General features: G+C 45.7%; 1 protein-coding gene across 2 annotated transcripts in view; it reads right to left on the bottom strand.

Annotated features, from left to right (window-relative positions):
- The window catches only part of Capn3 (calpain 3), a 46118-nt gene that overhangs the window by 17992 nt on the left and 2296 nt on the right, over nt 1-25830 (bottom strand). The window contains exons 2-7 of one of the 2 annotated variants that reach the window (XM_052183340.1): nt 8540-8609; nt 7164-7282; nt 4824-4957; nt 4143-4311; nt 2974-3117; nt 1473-1556 (exon numbers count right to left, since the gene is read on the bottom strand). In XM_052183340.1, coding sequence (XP_052039300.1) covers nt 1473-1556; nt 2974-3117; nt 4143-4311; nt 4824-4957; nt 7164-7282; nt 8540-8609 — 720 coding nt within the window. The remainder of the gene's footprint in view (nt 1-1472; nt 1557-2973; nt 3118-4142; nt 4312-4823; nt 4958-7163; nt 7283-8539; nt 8610-25830) is intronic. The other variant, XM_052183342.1, reaches the window with a different exon arrangement.

The following is a 25830-nucleotide window of genomic DNA, read 5'->3' as shown; positions in this document are numbered from 1 at the left end:
CCTGGCCCTGGTGGACAAACCAGCGGTTTGCTGACAGGGTAAGGTATCTGGCCATTATATGTGCTGGTGGTGGGGATAAACGTTTATGAAGAGGCTTTTGGAAACTTTTTAAGCACTTCCGTTTGGCTTTATTCTTTTTATTTACGTGGATGTGTATTTGTCCATGTGAGTTTACCAGCACCACATGCCTGCAAGTGCCTGAGCCAATAAACGCTCTTAACTGCAGAGTGCCCTCTCCTGCCCTGTTTTTATTTAGTGTGCGTGTTCATGTGTGTGTATGCGTGTGATGTGAGGGTGGGTGTGCGTGTGCCTCAGTGCATGTGTGGACAACAGAGGACAACTTTCTGGAGTCAGTTCTCTCCTTCTACTGTGGGTTCTAGGATTGAACTTGAGTCTTCAGACCTGCACAGTAAGTGTTTTTACCGAGTCCCCTCACTGCCCGTCTGTGTGGGTGATTTATAACAAGCCCCTGATGGCTAAACTACAGATTCCTCCTCTCAGTGGACCAATTAGAACAAGATGCCCCATTCTTAGTCACGTGCAGCAGGGGATGCAGACACAGCCTCTCTTAGGCCATTCTTTTTTCAGGACATAACCTGTCCAAATGCATGCTCCAGCCTCACAATGATCCTGCTCAGGAAATGACCCAGGGCACTTCAGAAACCCCACAGGAAGCAGAATGAACACGAGTGAACAGGAAACAGGGCAGTAAACAGACTCAGCTTTGTAGGACAAAAGTAGTGTTTCTAACGGTTCCTTGGAAACATTAGAAAAATTCCAGTCTTCAGCATTAAAAGCAAAGAGAAAGGCCAGGCAAATAAATGACTCATCTGGTGAAATGTCTTCTGGTCAAGAATACAGACCCAAGTTTGAATTCCAGCACCCGGGTAAAAAAGATACACTGCAAAGTATATCTGTAACCCCAGCACAGGGAGGGTGGATCCCTGGAGTTCATTGGCCAACCAATCTTTTTTTGTTGTTGTTGGTGTTTTTGTTTTGTTTTTTTTTCAAGACAGGGTTTCTCTGTGTAGCCCTGGCTGTCCTGGAACTCACTCTGTAGACCAGGCTGGCCTCGAACTCAGAAATCCGCCTGCCTCTGCCTCCCAGAGTGCTGGGATTACAGGCGTGTGCTACCACCGCCCAGCCTTGGCCAACAGATCTAACCAATTGGTAAGGTCCAGGCTCAGTGAGAGGCACTGAGGAACCACCAAGGAATACACAATACAGACCTCTGGCCTCCACATGCACACATATGTGAGTGTGTATGTCCACTACACACACAGCTGAACCAAGAAGATCAGCAGCTGGGTCTATCTCAAGTCAGCCCCATAGGGTCCCTCTGCCCTCAGGAACCCAGCTTGGACCTGACTGGAGAGTCCTCTGGGTGGTGAGAGAGGCGCAGAAGGTTACGTCTTGATTTTAACAGGTCAACTCAGGGGTTCCCAGGCCCCACTGAGCTCCAGCGGACTCACCTCCTCCAGCCCAGTGACTGAATAGGCGTGCCCTTTCACCAGCCCGCAGGCCATTCTTGTTTCGTACTGCACCGGAACAATTGTCTGTAGAGTAATAACCAGACAGCCTGTCAGGAGTAGGGGTGGGGGCAGAAGTTCTGCTGATCGGAGACAAGGGTTCATATGGTCTGTTTCTGAGTTATCCCAGACTAAGAATGACTTGCTTCCCTGACACTATACCTGCCTTACAGCCAGGATCAGACCCTCGCTGGTTTTTCAAGAGCAGCAGGAAGATGCTACCCTAGACTCCTAGCTGATCTTGCTGCCCTGATGGCTGGAGAGCAAGGTGAGTCCTGGAATAGGAGGTGAGTAAAAAATTTCCCCTCCCTTCTAGATCCCCTCAGCAGAGGAGAGGGGACATCTGGGGTCTGTGCCTTCCTCTGAGCTCATCTAGAGTTGACTATTCCCCAAAGAAGGATTTGAGAAAGGGAGTTCTCTTGACATTCCCTCACCTCCCTCACACTCACTAAAAAAAGTCAAGAAAACTCTGTCCCTGCTCCCAATGCTAGGAATATGGGGGTGGTTCCCTGCTGTGACATGACTATGCCTGAATGCAGGGACAGCTGTCCCAGGGGAAGAGATGTTCAAGTTCTAGTTCTTGAGGGTTCTTCCGCACAAGGGTAGATCACCAAGGCCCTCTGAGCCCTCAACAGGCATCCCAGCATCAGCTACCCTAGTAACAAAAGCTTTGGGGGAGCTTCCGGGAGCCGCATGGGCGTGAGTTCCTGAAGCCTTCTTCAGGATGACAGGTACAGGTGAGTCTGGAACTTTGTTCATCTTAGTCTCTTAGATTTCATTCATTTGACTCAGATTAGGGCAGGGCACTCACTGGGCACCGTTTGGCTCTGCACACCTATCATTTTGACCAGCAGTTTTACTCGAGACTCTCCTATGGAAACCATTATGGGTGTATACAAAACTGTCTTTATGCTTATTATAGCACTTTAAAAACAGACTTTAAAAAACCCTCTAACTTTTCAATAATAACAAAGAGTTAGTAAATAAATTATATTTGCACATTGGACTATATACAGCTACTAAAATGATATAAAAGAATACTTAGTTGCATTTTAAAAACATGAATCTCAACAACAACAAAACACAGGCTGCAATGATGTAACATATACTAAGATACAATCTTAAAACAAAAATATAGTTTAAGCTTGTGCCCAGAAGGACTATATACCAAATGCTGGGCAGTTATCTTTAGATGGGAAAATACAGGCAAAACTTTCCTCTGTGATTTTCTGAATGGCTCAGTCCTTCAGTAAGCACACGTGCCTTCCAAGCTCGAGGATGCCAACACTATAGTACTGGAGCCCTGTGTTCCTTATAGGAGAGTTACGAAAAGGGAGGGAATCTGTTCTGTTTGCACTGACTGCTCTGGAGAGTCGACTTCAGAAGGATGGGCCATGCAGATTTGGGGGTGTTAGTCAGTCTCGACATTTGAAGATGTACACACCCGTGATGGTCTGTCATCTGAGCCCCTGGGGTCCAGGTCTGAGTCTCTGAGTAGCGAGTTATCCATATTTCTCACCATCCGCGCAATCAACTCCCCCATGTTCAGACCAGAAGGAGAGGTTCCGTAAGTCATGTTTGTGCCATCCTGAGGCCCGATGGGAAGGAAAGTGAAGAACCCAGGAAAGGGAAAGAGAGCAAACAAGGGAGGGTGGGAAGGGAAGGGGACAGAAATGGGGAGTGGCAGGCAAAGCAAAGAGGAGCGAGATATCAACAGGGTGCAAATACAGGAAAGATGCAGGACAGCGATAGGACAGGAGAGTTCTTCCGTGTGTGACAAGCAAGCCTTCCTACCCACAGGGAGTGCTGGCACACAAAGAGGCAGGAGGTGGCTTGCTATTCCCAAATGACTATTCCCAAAGCCACTCTTGAGGAAACCAGGCCATGGTGGATTCTCTCCTTGTTTCTGTCTCAGTTCATATGATCTTGGTACCCTGAGAGAGGGTCAGAGACCACTGCACAGAGCCCAAGGACTGAGGTGATCTCAAAGCTCAGCGACTATGGAGCTTTGTAAGGGCAAAGATCCACAGCCAGCCACGTGGCTGGCCTGCAGGGCATGCCTATGCCGAGCAGTCTGGACAAGAGAGGCCTATCAGTAGGGCCTCTGGGTCTATTTCTACCAGAATCTGAGGGTTTGGAATGTCATTGCTCAGTCTTTTTCTTGGGAAGCACCCCATTCTCTGGAACACATTTCCACTGAAAAACTGTCAATTTTTAAGTTAACCATCATCCATGTTCTTTGTTTTTAAAAGCAGGACCTCATTATGCAAATCAGGTTGGCTTCGACTTTTAAATTGCCAATAGGTAATTTCTTTTTTTAAAAAAAAATTGTTTATATTGTTTAATTGTGTAGGGAGAAAGTATAAGCAGAACTCAGACAGCAAGCTTTGGGAGTCCATTGTCTTTCTACCATGAGGATTCCAAGGGTCAAACTTGGGTCCTCAGGTTCAATAGAAAGTGTCTTTACCAGTGAGTCATCTCACTGACACTGCTTTTGCCTTTAAAGCACCCACCCCATCTCAGAAGGAAGCTGTGTGTTGTTGTTAGCCGAGGGAAAGGCTTCCCGGAATGCTGTTGTTAGCTGAGGGAAGGGCTTCCCCGAATCACACTTACATCAATGGAGCAGCCCATGAGGGAGCCTCTCTCGATAGCTTTCCTCATGATCTTGTACATGTCGCTTGGAGCATCCTTGATTTCAAAAAACTCCGTCACCCCGCCTGTGAAGTCCTCCATGGCTTCCGTGGTGTTCCCACCTTTCAGAGCTTCGTAGGAACCGTGGAGCCTTGGAGAGAGGACAAAAGCCAGTCTGGAGTCTAGGAGTTCCAGGAAGTATGACCAGCCGAGTTAACACAGGCCACAGAGGGCCCGAAGCATTGTCATGACGGTCCTCATTCTCACAGCACTCTTCTACTATCTGCTAAGTCTAGCAGTAGAAGGGGAGGCCTAAGGGAAGAGACAACCTGGTCTTCCGAACGTGCTTCAAGTGTATGGTTTTAAGCAAGTAAGATCTGAGGAGCTGAACTCCACAGAAGCAATGAGCTGATCTAAGACTTGAAACACCATCAGGAAGGTGGGATCAGAGAATGGCTGCAGGAAGCTGAAGAGTCACTGTGCACATCTTTATGCCTCTTTGTTTTTATGTTTTTCAGATGAGCTCCTCTGCCTGGACCTGATCTCAAGCTGACTCAGGGTCTTGCCTGAACTCCCACAATCCACATAAGTATATATTCACATGCCTAGCCCAATGTGAAGGAGACTTTGGCTGAATCTTTCCCATCCTAAATGCTGCCTTACTTGGCATAAGCCTTCTCCAGTAGAGCGCTCCAGAACTCATTGCGGTGGTTGGATTTGGTGAAGACCAGCTGATTGTTGTATGTTGGCAAACAGTCGTCTATAACCACATCTACCCAGTCTCCATAGCGCCAGAACTGCAGGAAGAAAGAAGCACAGTCACACCTGTGGACTGCCTTACCCAATCCCACCTCCTATAGGACTCTGAGCCCAAACCCTACCATTTCCTGGGCTTTGCGCCCTGAAGCTTTTGAGTGTGTAAATCTATCTTTAACCAGGCCATGAGCTTCTGCAGAACAAGAAACTGCATACCCCTTAGCATCTGCCCAAAGCCCAGCCCAGTTCTGGACATAGTAGGTCCTCTGTGAATATCTTAGGGCTTGAGATGTTTCTCCCTTACCCATAGGTTTCGGACAGACCTGGTTATAAATATGTTCATGTATCCCAAGTGATTCCAGTGCATACCTAGGATTAAAAACTCAGGATAAAGGAAAGCTTTTAGGCTAACTAAAGTGTTTCTCTTTATCCTATTTTCTTCTTTCCTCCCCTCCCTTCCTTCCTTCCTTTCTATTGTTTTTGAGACACTCAGATCAGCAGGCAGGACATCCCTTTCTTCCCTCCATTTCTGGGGCACAGAGACAAGTATGTGAAGTCATGGGATACAAACAACTTGCTTTTATTAGGTACCCAGGCTAGCCTCAAACTTATCATGATCTCCCTGTCTCTGTCTCCTGAGTGCTGGCGTTATAGGTCTGCACCACCACACCCAACTGATTTATTTACTTCTTGATGACAAAATGTAGGACTAAAATGGAAAGGGGGGGGGCGTGGGATATGCCAAGGTACCGTACGGGTGGGATGTCAGCTGATCAGTTTGATTTGTTCTGGATACTGGGAATCTTCAGGGCCAGAGACACACTGCTCAGAACCACAGAAAGGTCTAGATCCCCACATGCAGGTTTCAGAACTGTTCTGATCCAGCCCAGAATTTGTCTTTACACCAAGATGATCAGTGCTCAGAAAAATTCTAGTGGATAAATTAATTCTAGAACCAATAATTTCAGGGCTGGGTCAAACTAGCCGCTAAATGCCCAGAAGACTAGAATTTTCTTGCAAGACCTAGAAAGGTAAGTGATAGAAGTAGGAAGATAAATAGACTGCTATCAATGGTACGGGGCCATGAACCAGGGATCACAGAAAAAAAAAAACCAACACTTTGAAGCTGAACATCTTAAGAACCTGCATGAGGGGGCTTCAGGCAGCCCGACAGCTGGAGGACAGAAATAGACACACAAGCCGGCAGCCAGGAAGCCTGCCTCTCTCCCTTTCTGGGGCACCGTGGAAAGTATGTAAGTTGGAGAGCACAAATGAACACCTGCTTCTTTACAAGCTTGTAGCTGTAGAGGTCATTGCCCACAGGTAGGTGTGTGGAACCTTTCCTGAGGCAGCTGGGAAGTCAAGGCCAGGAGACAGGGGTGGGTAGATCGTGGCTGTGTGGTGCAGCTGGGTTACTAATATGCCTTGAGATCATTTAGGACTATGTACTTAGCCTGCTGTCCTCTCTGCACTCAGCCTGCTGAGGCTCAATGGGCCTCTCAGAGAAGAGCACAGCCAACCTCGTTACGCTTTCGATTTCCCATGCAGTCAGCCTTTACAGCCTTAGCTAACCGCACAGCTTTAATCTTAAATTATGCACTCTGCCATGACCATGACCTAAGATTATGCATGCTGTGGTAATAATTTACTGAAAACAGCTGAGAGGTTGGAAGCAACCGTAAGCAACAAATACCCCATGTTGGAAGTAACATGTGGATGTAAGTTGAAAATATGTCTGTGGTTTTGTGCTTTTGAGTGATGTTCTGGGTGACCTGGGAGTCAGTAAAGTGATTTCTTTCCTTGTAAAAAAATCTGTTCAAGATTTCTGCAAGGAATTTTTGTGTTGTTCAAGGAATAAAAACCAAAGTCCTCTGTTAGGCACAGATTCAGACAGACAGACAGACACACACACAAATAACTAGGCAACAGACATATGGCACAGGCACAGATGAGAACAGACACAGACCTGTCAGCAAACACATATATACATTAGATAACATACACAGGCAACAAGGACAGACAGTTTACACACACACATACATGTACACACACACACATATTTGTACACACACACACACACACACACACCACCACCACCACCACCACCACCAGACAGACTACAGACAAGAGAGAGTAACTTTGTTTTTATTCCTCAATGCAGCATGGAACATTTTGGTGCCTTCTCTGAGGTGATTTTTAATATGGTAACTGAGGCATGGCTGCTGTCAACCACACCCGTTTCCTCACCTGGAAGTGGAAGATCCCTGCGTAGTTTTCAGTGAAACTTTGATCATGGGGTATAACTCGGAAAAGCAGCCGCTCATTCAGGGTCAAGCAGGCGATGGCTGCGAGAAACCAGCAGTCCCCTGCAAGCAAACACAGACCCACCCAGGTAGTCAGATGGGGGCTTCCCCTCTGGGAAGAGCCCACCCAGACCCAGCCAGAAGCTCCCCATAGCTAGTGACTTGGGGTGCTCAGGAATTAGTCCCACTGCCCTACTTCCTGCCTGCCCTCAACTAGGTGTGAGCCTAGGCAAGGAGCCTGACAGGGACAGGAACTCCTCAACAGCACGAGGATCTGGGTAACTTATTCTCTCAGGACTTGATGCTTTCCTAAGGGCAATTGATTCCTCCTTTTACAAAACACGTCCTTCTATGGTCTCAGTGGAGACAACAGTGGTAATTATGGCTGTCTACTGTCTTTGTAGGGCGAGTCCATTTTCCCTTTTGGCAACAAGGAAAACTGTATCAGAGAATCATCAGCTAAGCAGATGTGTGTCAGAAGGCAGGGCTGTTGCGCAGCTAGCTGCCCCAGAACCATTCTACACAGGGCACTAAGGCTGGCAAAGGGACTTGCTTGGCACCCTGACAGTCCCATAACTGTCTACTAGGGGCACAGGCTAGCTGTCACACTGCCGGTGGGAAGAGAGGCTCACAACCACCCAAACCAGCTGTCTCCCTCCCTGAATCAGCTCAGAAGCAGTGTATTGGTTTGAAGGCTCAGGGCTTAGCTTGCCCACACTCTCAGGCAGTGCCCCTCAGGCGTCAGAAGCCACCGTACCCGAGGCGTTCTCAGCCTCTCTTTCTAGAACAAAGTGAGCAGTATTTTTCAGTTGTTCCTGCCTTTTTGGGCCAAGTTTTATAAATAGCCCTTTAATGTTCTCTCCAGTTTCTCTTCACAGAGCTTGTCTACAGTCTGCCCAGGGAGGAGGCTTCCAGAAGAAAAGGTGGAAGGAGAGGAACAGCCAAGCTGATAAGCTGACGGAACCTGGCCTCTCCTCTACATGGCAGATGCCACCTCTGACAAAAGACTTCCTTTGTTGTAGAGATGCCTGATCTGATGCCTGAGCTTGATCTCCAGATCCCACATAGAAGAAGGAAAAAAACTGACCCCCATGAGCTGTCCTCTGTCTTTCAGAGGTATATACTATGACATGTACATACAGACAGACAGACACACACGTACACATACACATAACTAACTAACTAACTAACTAACTAACTAACTAACTATTTTTTAAAAGATTAGGAGATGTGCACTAAAACCAGATCCTGACTAGAGACCTCTCGGGGTTAACTAGCCCTGGGTCATCTGGCAGGACAAGATGGAGGGAGTTTTCCTACCTAGATCTCCTTGACAGATGTCAGTCCTGTTGGCTCCACCAATAATAAACCGGGGATTCTCACAAATTTCCTGTGAAACAAAAAGGAAACAACCAGGTAATGCCAGTAATTGTAGGAGTCCTGGTCTGAGCTGATGGCGTACCGCACTGGGGCAGCCGCTTTCCACTCGCTGTCCCTTGCCCGGCCTCCACAGCCATCCAGTGGAGTGCCATCCAGTGGAGTGCCAGCACGCCTCATCTGAAACCAGAAAGCTGAAGCTTAGAGTTGGTGCACGTCTGTAATCCCAGCACTGGAGGAGCTGAGGCAGGAGCATGGCTAGTTCAAGATCAGTCTGGGCTTCATAGGGAGACTCTGCCTCAAAAATAAACATCTGAGGGTCAGAGAGTGTAAGAGAGTGCCTCAAAGTTGTCCTCTCTTCTTCCACACGGAGTACTGAGCAGCATGTGCCTTGAGGGGTGGGACAACGTGACTGCAGAATTTATGGCTTTGTTTTTTCTTTTTTCTTTTAAAGATTTATTTACTTATTATATGTAAGTACACTGAGGCTGTCTTCAGATACCCCAGAAGAGGGGGTCAGATCTCATTATGGATAGTTGTGAGCCACCATGTGGTTGCTGGGAATTGAACTCAGGACCTTCAGAAGAGCAATCAGTGCTCTTAACCACTGAGCCATCTCTACAGCCCTGCTTTGTTTTTTCTAAACCAGGGGAAAGGATCTAGAAGAACAGAAAGAGGAAAAGGAGCAGCCAGGCGTGGTGGCACACGCCTGTAATCCCAGCACTTGGGAGGCAGAGGCAGGCAGATTTCTGAGTTCGAGGCCAGCCTGGTTTACAGAGTGAGTTCCAGGACAGCCAGGGCTACACAGAGAAACCCTGTCTTGGGAACCCCCCCTTAAAAAAAACCAAAAAAACACCAAAAACAAACAGACAAACAAAAAAACAAAAGCAGAAAGAGGAAAAGGAGGAGGAGGAGGAGGAAAAATATCTTCTCTTTTAGAATTTCAGACACAGGCCTTGGCAGCTGGGGAAGCAGACAGTAAATCCTGTGTGAGCAGACAGTAAATCCAGTTTGTTGGAAGGGGCAAACTCACCACAGCAGCAATGGTGACCAAACTCATGGACTAGGTCACGCCCAGCACATCAGCAGCCAACAGACGCTCTTGATCTCATTCAGTGTCTGCTTTGTTTTATTTACTTATTTATTTTTAACATTTAAGCTCTTTACAGATTCTGTGTTTTGATTTTAATGTTGTTCTTCACAGCTTCAAGAAACCTTGTTATTCCTTCAAAGTGTTCTGTGCTAGCTAGTTTTATGTCAGCTTGACACAGCTAAAGTTATCTGAAAGGAGGGAGCCTCAACTGAGAAAATGCCTCCATAAGATGTGACTGTAGGACATTTTCTTAATTAGTGATTGATGGGGAAGGGCCCAGACCATCGTGGGTGGGGCCGTCCCTGGGCTGGTGGTCCAGGTTTCTATAAGAAAGCAGACTGAGCAAGTTCTGAAGAGCAAGCCAGTAAGCAGCACTCTCCATGGCCTCTGCATCATCTGCCTCCAGGTTCCTGCTCTGTTCGAATTCCCGTCCTGACTTCCCTCAGTGATGGACAGTTACCTGGAACTGAAATAAACCCTTTCCTGCCCAAGTTGTCTTGGTCATGGTGTCTCATTACAGCAATAGAAACCCTAATGAAGACATGTTCTCTGTCTTTCTTCTGTCTCCCTGTCTTTCTCTTTCCTTACAACTACACAGTTCTCCCAAGTGAGCTGAGTTCTGTCCCTACACTCAGGGATGTCACCATCCTACTACATAGAAAGGCACATCCATATCATACCACAGCCCTCCCGGGGTAGCAAAGGTAAGGGCTGTGGGGAGTAAGCCAGTGACATGGATGTCTGAGTGTTCTATTGGGTGGGAGGGTCTAGGGATGGGAGAAACTTGGAGTATAACTGTTTAGAAGTAGCTTTGACAGAAAACCCATAGAACGTTTTACATAATTGAAAGGTAGAATTAAAGGAAAAATACGTTTAAAAAGTAGTCTGTAAAAGTTGAAACCAAAAAGAGAAAATGGGGCCTAAGTATCGAACAAGCTGATACAAGAAACACACACATACATGGAGCTATTTCAAGTCACTTTAAGTACAAATTTTTGTGATTTATCTCTTTAGGCATCTATCCTGAGGACAAAAACCATAAGGAAATAAGAATCGGCTGGTCGAGTGCTTGCCTAAGTATCACAAAACTCTGGGTTTGATCCTCAGTGTTGCATAAATCAAGTGGTGGATTGCTTGATCCCAGCTCAGAGGCAGAGGCAGACAATGAATATGCCCGAGTCTGCATTGGTATAAATGGCTACACAGAGACACTTGAAGAGAACACAGACCTCTCATGCAGAATTACAAGGCAGTGGAACATATCAAAGTAGTCAGCTTGAACAGTGAGGAGGCATGTTTACAGTCTGTGTCCTCGACATGTGCTGGGCTAAGAGGTGCTTGACCTCTTCTGTAATCAGTCTTCTCAACACACATGAGCCCAGGACTGGAGAGGTGGCTCAGCCTTTGTTGAGCACTTGCTGTTAATGGTCTGTAGCTCCAGTTATAAGGGCTCCAGTGCTCTCTACCGGCGACTGGGAGTACTGCAAGTAGCATACTCAGATACTTAACATCATTAAAATAAAAATAAAAACATTATATACTTTTAAAAAATCCATAAGTTCAGTCTACTCAGAAGAAAAGTTGAGACAGATGCAAACTGACAGGTGTTTTACAAAATATCTAACTAGTGCTCTGTGCAGGTGCGCAGCTCGTCAAAAACAAGGAAAACCTGAGAGTGGAGGCTACAGACACAGGACACAGTGAATACTAAGACGGGGTCTTGGAACATAAAAAGATAGAGGAAGAACCCTAAGGAAATAAAGTGTAGACTTTGTTTTCAATAACGTATCAATCTTGGTTACTGATACCAATGTGCAGGTCATGATAGAACTAGGAAAACTGGACTGAAGGGACAGCAGGCTCCTTACTCCCCCAGAAATCTGAAACTGTGGCTAGGACCAATGCTCACACAAATCATCAGACTCCTTTCTATACACACACTGAGGATAGTTTAACTCATAAATCAGGCAATGAGAGATGACTAATACTACAATAAAATAGAATAATTAAAACAATATACAATAGTAAGTTATTTAAAACTCCTGAAATATTTCAAGAATTTCCCATTTAGTATTTTTGCACCACAGTTGACTCCAGGTCAACTAAAACTGCAGAGCAAAAAGCACAGGTAATGCCGGGCGGTGGTGGCGCATGCCTTTAATCCCAGCACTTGGGAGGCAGAGGCAGGTGAATTTCTGAGCTCGAGGCCAACCTAGTCTACAGAGTGAGTTCCAGGGCAGCCTGGGCTACACAGAGAAACCCTGTCTAGAAAATAAAAAGCAGAGGTAAGCGGGACGGGACTACACATGGGAATGAAGCACTATCTTTACAGTTTTCATGTCAACCTGTAATTGTAAAATTAATTTAAAATTTAATTAAAATTTTAAAAAGAAATTTAACTATAAAAATTGCATATACATTGATGAATCTGCCTTGCAGATCTTCTGGGTTTTCACACACACACACACATACACACACACACACACACACTCACTCCTTACCAGCTCTAAATATAGCAGGCTCTCTTGCAGCTACAGGCACCTCCTTGCAGGAAGAAGGCTTTGTCCCACAGGCTTTGACCTACTCCTGCTGCCATGCAGAGGCTCCTAGGATGCCCCTTGATAGGGCAGCCTGGATCAACCGTCTGGCTAGTCAGTGGGGACTTTTCTGTTTGAGCAGACTTGACACCATGCTAATGAGCCAGCTTTGGCTAGAAAGCTAAGGTTAGACTCCAGCCTTCTGTTCCTTCACTGTTCTCCCTTTCTGTGGACCTGAAACTTCAAGCCTCTGTTCTCTTCAGTTCTCTTCATCATTTCACTCTTCCCTCCCCAAACTCCTGCTCTCAGTAAGAACCTAGCTGATTCTACCTTAGAAGCTTACGGAAATTTAAGTCAACCATTGGCACTCTTTTTTTTTTTTTTTTTTTTTTTTTTTTTTTTTTTTTTTTTTTTTTTTTGGTTTTTTGAGACAGAGTTTCTCTGTGTAGCCCTGGCTGTCCTGGAACTCACTCTGTAGACCAGGCTGGCCTCGAACTCAGAAATCCACCTGCCTCTGCCTCCCAAGTGCTGGGATTAAAGGCATGTGCCACCATGTGCCACCACCACCTGGCTGCATTGGCACTCTTAAATATTTATAATCTCAGGGATCTAAAGGTCATCCTAAACCTCACCATGCAGTTCAGGAATAGAAAATAACATCCTTAGCTTCTAGCATAAGAAGTTAGGTGTTTGGGGCTGTGGCATATGGGTAAGGAGGACCTTAATAAGCTACTTGCTCAGAGTTGGGGTGAATCCAGGGCCTCAGGCTCTGACCACTGACCACTGACCACTTTACTCCCTGTTCCCCAACACCTGTCTGCAGAGTCCATGCCCCCTTTATCCCTACCTTTGGCCTCTTCCAAGTGATGGCCTTCATCTTGGCTTTCTGGCTCAGCTCATGTGAGCCAAGGGCCTGCACACCTGCTGGGAAGACACGGTCTTCAAAGAGGCACTTCTGAGCCAGACACCGTTGTTTGAGAACGACAAAATCCTGCCCCTCAAACTTGAGAGGTTGTGAGACGGTGCCCTCTCCATTTCTTCTGTCCCTTTCTCGGATCACTCTGTCACAGAAGAATCCCGGCAGCAGATAGGGCATGATGACCCGCAGTGGAGCAGGGCCTTCCCTGCGGCCTCTCCTGCTGCACCCTCAGCCCAGGCCTAATCCTCTGGTGAATGGCCCAGAGCCTATATAGCTCCTCCACCCTCAGCAGCTTGATGCAAATGAACACAGACCAGAGAAAGGCTGTGGTCAGAGTCAGCAGCTTTGACTAGAGGCCCCTGAGCCCATGGTCTAGGGGCTACACAGGCAAGTCAGAAAGGAGCGAGGGAGGGGCAGAGAGCCAGCCAGAGATGGCTCAGGGGACAGACAACAATGCCTTGTAGACCTTTAGGGCACCTCCAATAGCCTTGCTCGGACTCTTGCTTTTAAAAAGAGAAAATATAGTTTCAGAGAGCTCCCCTTGCCTCAGCAAAAGGCATTCATGCCTTTCACACGGGTCATCAATGGGATATAGCATGGGGCCTTCTAAACATGCTGTATACAGTAATCCTATACAGGCTGCTGAATGCATAGGAGGAATCTGCTGCAGGCCTTTGTCTGAGGCTAATGAAGCCTCATTCTCCCGATGTTCCTGCCCCACCCCCTGCAGACCTTAGGGACTCAGATCTATGAGGATGCAGAGGGCAAGCATCTGGACCTCAGAGCAGAAGTCCCTCTTACAGTTGACTCCAGGGTGAATGCAAACATCTAATGCTTTACAGTTAGCGTCCCTGGGTAGGAGATGTGTGAGCTGGGAGAGACAGGTAAATGCCGGTTGGAGCGCTTTCTGTCGGTTCTGTTTTCTGTTTCACTTTGTGAGATGGTTGTCTCATGTAGCCTGGGCTGGCCTCAGACTTACTATATAGCTCAAGGTGTCTTTGAATTTTTCATCCTCCTGTCTCCACCTCCCTAGTGTTGAGAGTACAGGCATGGACTATTTATTACGTCTGGTTGTGTGGCGCTTGGGATCAAACCCAGGACCTTGTGCATTCTAAGTAAGCTCTTTCCCTACTGAGTTGCATCCCAGCCTGTGTGTTCTGGGGCACTATTGCTAAGAATGCTTGGCTTTTCCATACTGTCATTATGTTTACAGAGAGAACTGAAGAAACCGGGAAGGTGACACTGGCAGGCTGCATGCCAGAAGGCCGTCCAGTCCCCACCACCTCACTGACCTCCACTGCTGTCACCTACTCCGTGAAACTCAAAGTGTACTCAGAACTTTGGCATCCACTTTAAAGTGCTACATCAATGTAAAACTGCAGCTTCCCAGTTTTACATTGGGTCTACATTTACATTTACAAATGGTACAGACCAGGCTGGAGAGACAGCTCAGAGGTTAAGAGCACTGACTGTTCTTCCGAAGGTCCTGAGTTCAAATCCCAGCAACCACATGATGGCTCACAGCCATCCGTAATGAGCCCCTTTTCTGGTGCATCTGAAGACATCTACAGTGTACTTAGATATAGCAATAAATAAATCTTTAAAAAAAAAAACAAAAAAAAAACCCCAAATGGTACAGACCTACACCCAGCACTTGAGAAGTTGAGGCAGGAGGATTTCTTTGAGTTATAGGTCAGCTTGGCTAATGTGGAGAGTCCTGAGATAGGATTAATTATAGAGTAAGATTGTAACAAAAGCAAAATAAACAATCAAAAGCAAAACAAAAATTAAAAACAAACAAACAAATAGACAGACAGACAAACAAATAAATAAAATCCAAGTTTTTGTGGCCTAATCTCAGGATTCAGTATCTCCAAGTTGAGGTATGGGCTAGCCTCTGCATTTATTTATTTATTTATTATTCTCTCTGTGTATATTATTTACTCTCTCTCTCTCTCTCTCTCTCTTTCTGTGTGTGTGTATGTGCGTGCGCGTGCGTGAGAGAGAGAGAATGTGTGTGTGAGTGCGTGAATGTGTGAATGTATTATTTGAGTGTGAGTGTGTGTGTGTGTATGTGAGAGTGTGTATGTGTGTTTGAGTATGAGTGTGTGTATTTGTATATATGTGTGTGTGTGTGTGTGTGTGTGTGTGTGTGTGTGACCCAAATCAGATGTATTGTGGGAAGGGACAGGCACAGTAGGGAAAATTAGTATGGCCTAATCTTTCAATCAAATAAATCAAAATAAATTGCCCGAACTATATAGTAATCAACTCCTCCTTCTTTCCCATATCATAAAAGAAAGCTCCAAACTTGAGTTAGGTCCTTGAGCACTCACATGGCCACTGTCCACCTTGGCATTATACCTTCCTATAATCTGTTTTACTGCTTCCCTTACAATATAATTATCTGGCTTCTTCTGTGAATCTGTGTGCCCTTATTCTTGGAGTAGGAGGTGAAGACCTATCTCAGACCCTGACCACTGGTAACAGCGTCTCTCACTGAACCTGAAGTTCACTATTAGCCTAGGATGGCTAGCCAGTGAACCCCATGAATGCACCTGTCTCTGTGTCTCTAACATAGGGATCGCAGGAATACATTCTAGCACACCTGGCTTTTTATTTTCTTTTTTAAAGATTTATTTATTGTTATATGTAAGTACATTGTAGCTGTCTTCAGACACACCAGAAGAGGGCATCAGATCTCATTACAGATGGCTGTGAGCCACCATGTGGTTGCTGGGATTTGAATTCAGGACTTCAGAAGAGCAGTCAGTGCTTTTAACCGCTGAGCCATCTCTCCAGCCCCCACACCTGGCTTTTTAAAACCATGGGTCCTGGGAGCAGAACTCGGGCTCTTGTGATTTATACCACTTTACCTCCTGAGCTGTTTCTCTACATCCAGTCACTACATTTTAAATTATTTTATCAGGAGACTCTTAGTTCCACTAAAGTTTGAATAATTTTTATCATCAGGATTCTGTAGTAACTGAAAATGATTCTTTTTTTTTTTTTTTTTTTTTTTTTTTTTTTTTTTTTTGGTTTTTCGAGACAGGGTTTCTCTGTCTCTGGCTGTCCTGGAACTCACTCTGTAGACCAGGCTGGCCTTGAACTCAGAAATCCGCCTGCCTCTGCCTCCCAAGTGCTGGGATTAAAGGCGTGTGCCACCACTGCCCGGCCTGAAAATGATTCTTAATTAAAAGTGTTTTTTCTTAAATGGGCTGGGCTATGAGAGGGTAGGATGGGGGAATATGGGGAGGGATAACTAACACTAAAGACCATTGGAAATGCCATGGAAAGCTACTATTGTGTAAAACTTCCTAAAATATGTTCATATAAAGAGAGTTTAAGTGGAATTAACCCTATAGGAGGGACACGCCTCCCTCAGGCACCATAGGCTACCAAATGAAGGGCCCAATGCCAGGTACGGGTTATCTCTTTTCATATTGTTGGTCGTTGCGGACCATAGATTCCTCTACACATTACAGGCTATTGCTCTTGCTCGTGCTAGAATTTGATAGTAAGGCCTGAACACATCACACACTTCAATCACAGAATGTGGAGACTCAAGCTGGTTGGAACCAGAAAGCTTCATTTCTACTGGATAGATTTTATAGTGCTGTATTCTACTTATACTACTTGGGGAGAAAAGTGTTAAGCGCTTTTACCCAGCCATGAACTACAATGACTGTCTTAGCAAAATGTTCCCACTCATGTGACAGTGGCATAAATGTTATGGGAGTAACCAACCACATTCTGATTTGATTTAAAATTCAGTACACAAGATGGAACTCATGTCTGGTATTGTTAACTGAGCCAAAATCCCCCGACTGGTTAGGCCATAGTACCTAGGGGAGACCCCAATATTATTATTATTATTATTATTATTATTGGTTTTTCGAGACAGGGTTTCTCTGTGTAGCCCTGGCTGTCCTAGAACTCACTCTGTAGACCAGGCTGGCCTCGAACTCAGAAATCCACCTGCCTCTGCCTCCCAGAGTGCTGGGATTACAGGTGTGCGTCACCACCGCCCGGCTTGACCCCAATGTTATTGTTTTGCTATATGTAGTATTAAATTTCTCCCTATGTCTTTATCTTTACACACATAGATTAGTGTATCTCTCAAGCCTCATCAGAAAAGCTTCTTTGTGCAGTAGACAACAGCTAATGCAGAGACCCACAACTAGTCAATGTTCAGGGAATAAGTCTGTGGAGCACTTAGCTCTACAGAGCATCTGTACAATAGCCCCTCCCCTCAAGGCTCAGAGACCATTGCAGAAGGGGAAGTAAAGAGATTCTAAGAGCCAGAATTAGTGGGTGTCTTTAGTCAAATAGTATTTGGCAGATATGACAGTGTAGTTTACAAATGCAAACAATGAATATGAGGAATATGAGTGCACACAGAAGACCTGCAGATGATCAAACAAGCCAAAAATCTCTGCATGGACTGGGGAGAAGTGGGTCCCCTGCCCCTAACTGGCCATTGCCCACAGCAATCTCAGGGTTCGGGTGGGGGGGGGTGGGGAACAAGCAGAAGGCAGTGAGTACTGTTTCAGAGGACAGCTTTTTGGGGCTACCTCTATAGCTCGAGTCATGGGGGGAGGGGAGGAAAAAGGGAGAAAGTGCTTCAGTGGAGCAGGGCCTTGCAAGTATCAGCTAGATTAGCAACTGCTGGTCACATGATTTCTGAGGAGCCAGCTTTCTGATGGGGGAAACAGAAGCCTAGCTGGCTTTATCACGACGAGGCCTTTGTCTCTATGGAACAGAGTAGGCCCAAGCCTGAGTTGAGCAGAGATCAGTCCCTCTCCTGCTGTGCTCTCTGAGAGATGCCTGGGTATAGCAATGCTCTACCATCCCTTGGGAGCTCACAGGGAGGAGGTCGTGGAATGCCACCTGACTGAGGATAATTGATAACTGATGGCTGCTGAGGGAAGCAGACTAAACTTTCCTCTGGGATGTGGCCCTCAAAGCTGCTCACCCTCCAGGAGATGGTCCTGCATCCGTGCACATACAGATGGCACTATGTAGAATCAGAGGGCTTTAGAAAAGGAAAAGACTTCTGGAGGGAAGGTTAAGAGCACCATGTTCTTAGGGGATCTAGGTTTAGTTTTCAGCTGTCTCACACGCTCCTCTGGTCTCCAAGGGCACTGTGTGCATTTGGTGCACACACATGCAGACAAACTCATTCACATAAAACAAAAGTGAATGGGGGTGCAACACAGTTGGGGGGGAAGTAGTATCAGGGAAGAGGGATTTCCCAGAAGGAGGAAATGGGGTATGAATTTGATCAAAATATATTATATGGCTGGATGTGGTGGTAAATGCCTTTAATCTCAGCACTTGTGAGGCAGACTGACTCTGTGATTTTGAAGCCGCCCCGGTCTACATAATGAGTTCCATCCAGTCATTGCTACATAATGAGACCCTATCTAAAAACAAATAAAGCAAAAAACCCATTATATGCATGTATGAAATTCTCAATAAAAAGATTGTCCTCAATTATTTTTTACTGACATATATACTATGTTAAGCATATTACCCTACCCATCCCTTATTACCCCCCACAATATACACAATAAACAAATACATGTTTAGAAATTACATAAATAATAAAAATACTATTTTCAAATTGGAGGGCACTTTTTTTTCTTTTGGGAAACTGGTCTCAGACCACAGGTGGGACTTGAACTCACTTTGTGGAAAAGGCTGGCCTTGACCTCCTGATCTTCCTGATCCTCCTGCCTCTCTCCTCCTCTGAATCCTAGGATTTCAGATTCTTACCTAACAAAGCTGGCTAGAGATTGAATTAACATTTTAAAAAATCTATTTATTTTAATGTGTTTGGGTGTTCTGGCTGCGATGTATCACTATATTCACTAACGTGCATGCCTGAGGCCAGAAGAGGGCATTGATCCCTCGGGACTAGACAACTGAGAGTCACCATACTCATATCAGTGCTGGGAATCGAACCCTGGTCCTCTTGTAGAGTAGCCAGATGGTAAACCATCTCTCTATCCCCAAGATTGAATATATATATATTTTAAGTTTTAGATGATTTTAAGGTATCAGAACACAGGAATGTTGAAATTGAAAGAATAAGTATATTCTATATAAACACGCACTCCAAATGTTTATGAACCCACATCTTAACAAGATAGATATTTTTAGTGAAAGCAAAAAAATTTCAAGGAAGTTACCACAAATTCCTAGAAAAATAACAATAAGCACTGATTTACAAAGAAAAAATAATTTCATATTATACTTCGATTATTAAAGCAGTTACATCTGTAGGTAAAACACTTTCCTTTAGCGAAAACACCAACAAGAGCTATTTAAGGAGCATCTAGTTTTGATCTTATACAGTCTCAGAGAATGGAAGAAAGCTCCATCCCCAATCAGTTCATGAAGCTGGTGTGTTAGCTACTAAGGCAGGAAAAGACAAGCGAGCCTCGGTAGGCTGATATCTGTGGTGGTGAACAGGAAAGGCCCTCATAGACTCAGGTCTGAATGCCTGGCCTTAGTGAATGGCACTATGAGGAGGTGTGGCCTTGCCAGCGGAAGTGTGTCACTGTGGAGGCGGGATTTGAGGTCTTCTAAGCTCAAGTCTGGCTGGCCTGGCAGTCCCCTGCTGCTGTCTGCAGATCCAAATGTAGAACTTGTCTAGCACCCTGTCATCATGTCCCACCATGACAACAGTGGATAAAGTCTCTAAAACTGAAACCCAGCCCTCATGAAATGTTTTCCTTTATAAGAGTTGCCATGGGGCTGGAGAGATGGCTCAGCGGGTAAGAGCACTGACAGTTCTTCCAAAAGGTCATGAGTTCAAATCCTAGCACCCACATGGTGGCTCGCAACCATCCGAAAAGAGATCTGATGCTTTCTTCTGGTGTCTGAAGACAGTTACAGTGTACTCACATATAATAAATAAATAAATCTTAAAAAAAAAAAAAGAGTTGCCGTGGTTGTGGTGTCTCTTCATAGCACCCCAACTAAGCCGAGCAGTGGTGGCACAGGCCTGTAATCCCTGGGAGGCAGAGGCAGGGGGATTTCTGAGTTCGAGGCCAGCCTGGTCTACAGAGTGAGCTCCAGGACAGCCAGGGCTACACAGAGAAACCCTGTCTCAAACAAACAAACAAACAAACAACCCAACTAAAATAACATACTTAAGAAAACAAAAGAGAAAAATGGAGCAGACAGACAGATGGCCCAGCAGGTGGAGGCACCCTCCGGCAAACCTGACAATCTGAGTTTGGTCACGTGGTGGAAGAAGAGAACTGACCTCTGATAGTTGGCCTCTTACCTTGATGCCTGGATGCATTGCAATGGCACATGCATGTGTGCACTCAAATAAATAGATAAAAAATCAATTAAATTTAAAAATTAGAAGTAATACATGTTATAAAGACATTAGCAGATGGTTAGAAATGCATGAATGGGGCCAGTGAGACAGCTCAGTGGGTAAAGGCATTTGCTATATGACGACCTGAGTGCAAACCCTGGAACCCATGTAGGCATGGGAGGAGAGAACCAACTCCACAGAGTTGTCCTCTGACACAAATGGGTCAAGGAACTCACATGTGACTCATGTATAGATGCACACTAAATAATAATAAATAAAATAAGACATGGTAGCTCACACCTTTAACCCCAGCACTCAGGAAGCAGAAGCAGGCAAATCTGTGAGTTCCAGGCCAGCCAGGGCAACATAGGGAGCCCCTGTCTCAAAATTGGGAGAAGGAAGAGGAAAAGGAGAAGGAGGAGGAATAAAATAGTAATTTAAAAAAGAAAGATACAAATGTGCAAAAAGGATGCGTGGCTTTTTTATAAGGGAAATGTATCTTTTCGTGGTTTCTTGGTCATTTTTGTCCCTGCCCTTCTCACTTCCCACACTATCCTGCCAAGTCATTTCAACGTATTCACTGTGGTCCCTGGAGCTCTGTCCCCATCATGACCCTCAAGAGGAGCTGAGGCAATCCTAACTGTTATTTCTAGAACCGTCACTTTCACCAAAATGGTCGCAGCCTCCCCTCCCCTCTGCTGTCCTGGCTTGGTGGTTTGGTGCTACTGTGATTCTCTGAAGCCAGACCAGACATCTCAGCTAGTATTAGCATTTCAGTTACCTCTAGCACCTCTCACTGCTTGTGCTGCATGCGTGTGCATGTGCGAGCATGTGCGTGTGCGTGTGTGTGTTGGATGTAGTATTCTGCTTTATCCTTCCAGCAACTCCGTGAAAGCTGGAGTTTTCATTTGCTTTTTACAGATGAGGAAGCTGAGACCAGGAATAGTCAGTCACATGATTTAGTGGTGGGCACAGTTCTGGTTCCCCTGGTTTCAAAGCCTGTGTCCTGGGCTATCTTGTTAATGGCTATTATTGCCTTACTGTGGGCACCTAAGACAATGGTTCTCAGCTTATGGGGTGAGACCCCTTTGGGCTCACCTAAAACATCAGAAATATCAGATATTTACATTATAATTCATGACAGCAGCAAAATTACAGTTATGGAGAAGCAATGGAAATAATTGTATAGTTGGGAGTCATCACAACATGAGGAACTGGGCCAAAGCCCAGGAAGGTGGACAACCACTGAGCTAGGACTTTAGGAACATCACACAGTATAGTGCTGAACAGAGAGTACATTTAGCTCCTTTATGGAAAAGCACATGAAACTTGGATTGTTTTCCTGATTGCTGGTAGCAGCAGACCAGGATTCCCACCAGGTCTGCTTGTCCAAATTCTGTCTCAATCTACCATGTACTGTGGCCCAGTTCTTCCTTTTTGTCGCTAGTGCCATGCCCAACTTCTCTTTCAACTGTCTGGCAGAGGGTGGCAGACACTCTATAACAGATCTTAAGCAGAGACCTCTTGCCAACCTACTTTCATTGAGAAGGTGATTTCACTGGGAAATGAGCTTGGTAGTTATGTTATGCCTAGTCCTAGGCTGGGGCTGGGTGTCCTTGCATGCAGACTTGGTTCTTCTGGAGTCTGACTGTCTAAATCTCCTTACAATGACGTTGGGCAGTTGTTATTTTGTATTAGCCTAGTGCTTCTTCATTTTAGAATGGTTAAGTGATCCCAGGATGGGAAGATACCAGATTATAGACTTTAAATTAGAGACTGTGGGGCCCCAGAAGAGCCCATAAGTCCCAGAGGCCTCCTGGAATGAGGAGAAAGCCCTTCCTTAAAGGTGCTGATGTGTTGGCTACTGTTTGACCTCAGCTGGGAGCCAGTATGTTTAATGACTTGAGATCTTCAGAGTTCAGAGCAAGTCTACAAATATCCACAGAAGCACAGCATTGATCTGGAAGTTACCGATGAATTTAACTAAGTAGGAGAATAACAAATACAGAATCTGTAGATAACGAGGCTTGGCTGTGCAGCTGAGGGCTCTAATGGCCTGAGCTGGAAAAGCCCCTGCCCAAGCGTTTTGTGACTATCTGATAAAGCAACCAGGGCCAGGGTGACAACTGAGGACCAGAGGACACAGCTGGATTCCTTCACTGTGTCAGGGTTGTGGGCAGATGACTTCCAGCTAGAAATGAAGAGCTTTCCAATGAGGAAATCAGGGCACATATGTGCTGACGGAGATCAGGGCACGTATGTGCTGAGAGAGCTCCTTTGCCCTTCTGACTCTTCCTGTCAGGAGAAAAGCCAACACCTCAGATGGTTGACAGTTGTTCTTTCAATGTTTTGTTCCTGGACTTACGTGGAGTGTTTAATAGCAGTTTTCGTGTCGTAAGAGTGGCATTGTGGAGTAACCAGGATGCTTCCCAAGTGTGAGAGGTCTGGGGAATCCTGGGAGACTTACACAGGTCTTCAGCCCACAGCCTCTGAGCTGCAGGGTCTCCTCCTCTGTCTCCCCCACCCCGGGGCTCAGCGAGTCCTGGGCATTTTCTCTTGTTTTGTTTTTCTCCACTCCTGTGCTTTCTACATTGACGTGCTGGCTCAGCACTGCCCCTTCCACAAGACACAGCACATGTCTGCCCTTTCCCAAAAGGTTACTTGTCTCAAGTAATTCACAGCTTCAGTGACTGTTAGGCCATAGAGAATGGCAGGAGCAGTGTGTGTGTGTGTGTGTGCGTGCGTGTGTGTGTGTGTGTGTGTGTGTGTGCTCACATGCTCCTCAGGCTTTTCCCAGTCCAGTTCCATTGCAGTCTACCATTCACTCTTGTTATATATCAACCAGACAATCCTTTTTCCCTTTAGAAAACAGTTCACCTCCTATAAGAAAAGGACTCTGTATTTCGTTGTTGTTCATTTGTTTTTGTTTGTCTTTAAGTGACAAGATCCTCATATTGCCCAGGCTGACCTCAAACTTGACAGTGTCAGCTGTCTTCCTGCCTCAGCTTCCTCAGTAGCTAGGAGTACAGGCAGGTACCCACAGGCTTGGCTCAAGTATTCTTTATGTAATTATAATGCAGGCTGGACCGATGGCTCATAGGTTAAAGAGCATATATTGCTTTTGCAAAGTAGCTCAGTTCTCAGCACCCATATAAGGCAGCTTACAACAGCCAGTAAGTCCAGCTCCAGCTGCCTTCTCTGGTCTCTGCAGGCACTTGTAGTCATGGGATCCCCCCCCCCCCATTTCTCTCTGTCTCTCTGTTTCTCTCTGTCTCTCTGTTTCTCTCTGTCTCTCTGTCTCCCTGTCTCTGTTTCTCTCTGTCTCTGTCTCTCTCTTTCACTTTTCCATTTGTGTTTCCTTTTGACAGAAAGTTTCTACTATGCTAAGAATTCAGAGGGAAAGTACATTTGCTAAAGACATGCAAATAACCAGACAAAATTCTATATCAGGAACAAGACTCTGATACTCAGAGTGTATTTAGCTGTTGTTTGTATTCCTGGAGTGGGGATAAGTTACTTCAGCCTGGATAGTGAAGATCTTGGAAGGGGCATATGGATGGCAGGAAGCCTGCATGTCACACAGAGAGCAGCGGAATTTAGCCAAGGTGGCTGAATTCATGCTGGTGGGCGAGAGTCTCCTTGGCCTCTTTTCCTACCCACTGCAGCACTTTCCTCATATTTCCCCACAGTGCTGAAACCACAGTGGATCTTACACCACCAGGCTTCCTTCTAAAGCGCTTGGTGGGGTGAGGGGTGGCCATTACCTGCTATGGACACAGAGATCAAACAATACTAAGCTGAACATCTCAACTTGGTAACACGGGTGTTGGTGAGCGGCTTCGGAAATCACTGAAACATCACCATAGGAGCCTAATTCAGGAAATGTCCAGCTATGGTAATACACAGTAGGTCTCCTGAATGGGGGTACTGAGGGGCTTCTGTCTAACTGGCAGTTTTCTTCAGGCCCAGGTGTTGGCAGCGAGGGAACTAGCGAGGTAAAGGAGTGAAGGTTAGACAACTGGATGTGGGTTAAAACACTAACAGCAGGCAGGGGGGAGCGGATATGCCAGCAAAATGAGCCCATCATCTCCTTTTCCTCATAGGACATGCTTCTTCTTCATACTCTTAGGCCTGACAGAGGTAACTGCATCCAAGGAAATGCTTGGGAGAACAGACATTTCCAAGAAGGGTTTTATATTTTAGAAAGTTCTGGAATCATTTCAATATACACAAACCCTTTGCACTTTCTGAATCATAATCATGTAAAGTGAAGGGCTTGGGTGACACTTCCATGAACCATTCCAACTCTTCCCACCTCTAAACCCATTTTGGAATGTATGTTAAAGCCGGGCAGTGGTGGCGCACACCTTTAATCCCAGCACTTGGGAGGCAGAGGCAGGCGGATTTCTGAGTTCGAGTCCAGCCTGGTCTACAGAGTAAGTTCCAGGACAGCCAGGGCTACACAGAGAAACCCTGTCTCGAAAAAAAACCAAAGAGAAAGAGAGAGAGCGAGAGAATATGTTAAGTATATATACAAGTATGCCCTGATCTTTAATTTTATATGTATATATGGATGTGTGCCTGAATGTATGTATGTGTGCCACATGTGTGCTGGAGCCTGCAGAGATCACAGGGGCATTGGATCCCTGGAAATTGGGGATCTAATGAGTAGCTTACAATTGTGAGCTACCACATGTAGGTACTGGGAACCAAACACAAGTTCTCAGTAAGAGCAGGAAGTGCTCTTAACCACTGAGCCATAGTCCCAACCCACTATTGCCCTCTTCTTAACCATGGAAGGACAAATGGCATTTTAACCAAGATGGTTTGAAAATTCAGGATCTTTGTTGTTGGTGATGGTGATAAGGACCAATTATCAAACAGCCAGGTCTCTCGGAGCATACTGGTCCATAGTGTTACAGACCGGTCACTGCTACAGAACATCGCGGATTTGCAAATCTAGCTTTTTTGGCTCAAAGCCATCAGTGATTTTTAATAAAAACAGTGTTTGTAGGTTTTGGTCCCTTTGCTCTTTGAGTACAATTAGATGCTTCTAGGGTTCCCCATTTTGGAAGGCAGGGCTGTCCTGGGTCAGACCCTTAGATGTGGGCATTCATTTGCTATCAGCATCTGTACAATATTGTGTTCAGAATGTGTACGGGGACTATGAATGACCACGAACGGACCCTTTTCTCAGCACCAGGAGAGGTGAGAGAGGTTGAAGGAAGTGACTAGGCATACAGAGAACTCAAGGCAGAGCCAGATGCTCCACTGCAGCCTCAAGTTTCGGGGACGAGGGTGAATGTGAAAAGTTTGAGAAGGGCCGTGCTCAGCGAGGCAGCTTGCACT

The sequence above is a fragment of the Apodemus sylvaticus genome, chromosome 5, assembly GCF_947179515.1.
Source record: "Apodemus sylvaticus chromosome 5, mApoSyl1.1, whole genome shotgun sequence".
Lineage (NCBI taxonomy): Eukaryota > Metazoa > Chordata > Mammalia > Rodentia > Muridae > Apodemus > Apodemus sylvaticus.
The sequence above is the reverse complement of the archived record's forward strand: the minus strand, read 5'-3'. Positions and strand labels throughout refer to the sequence as shown.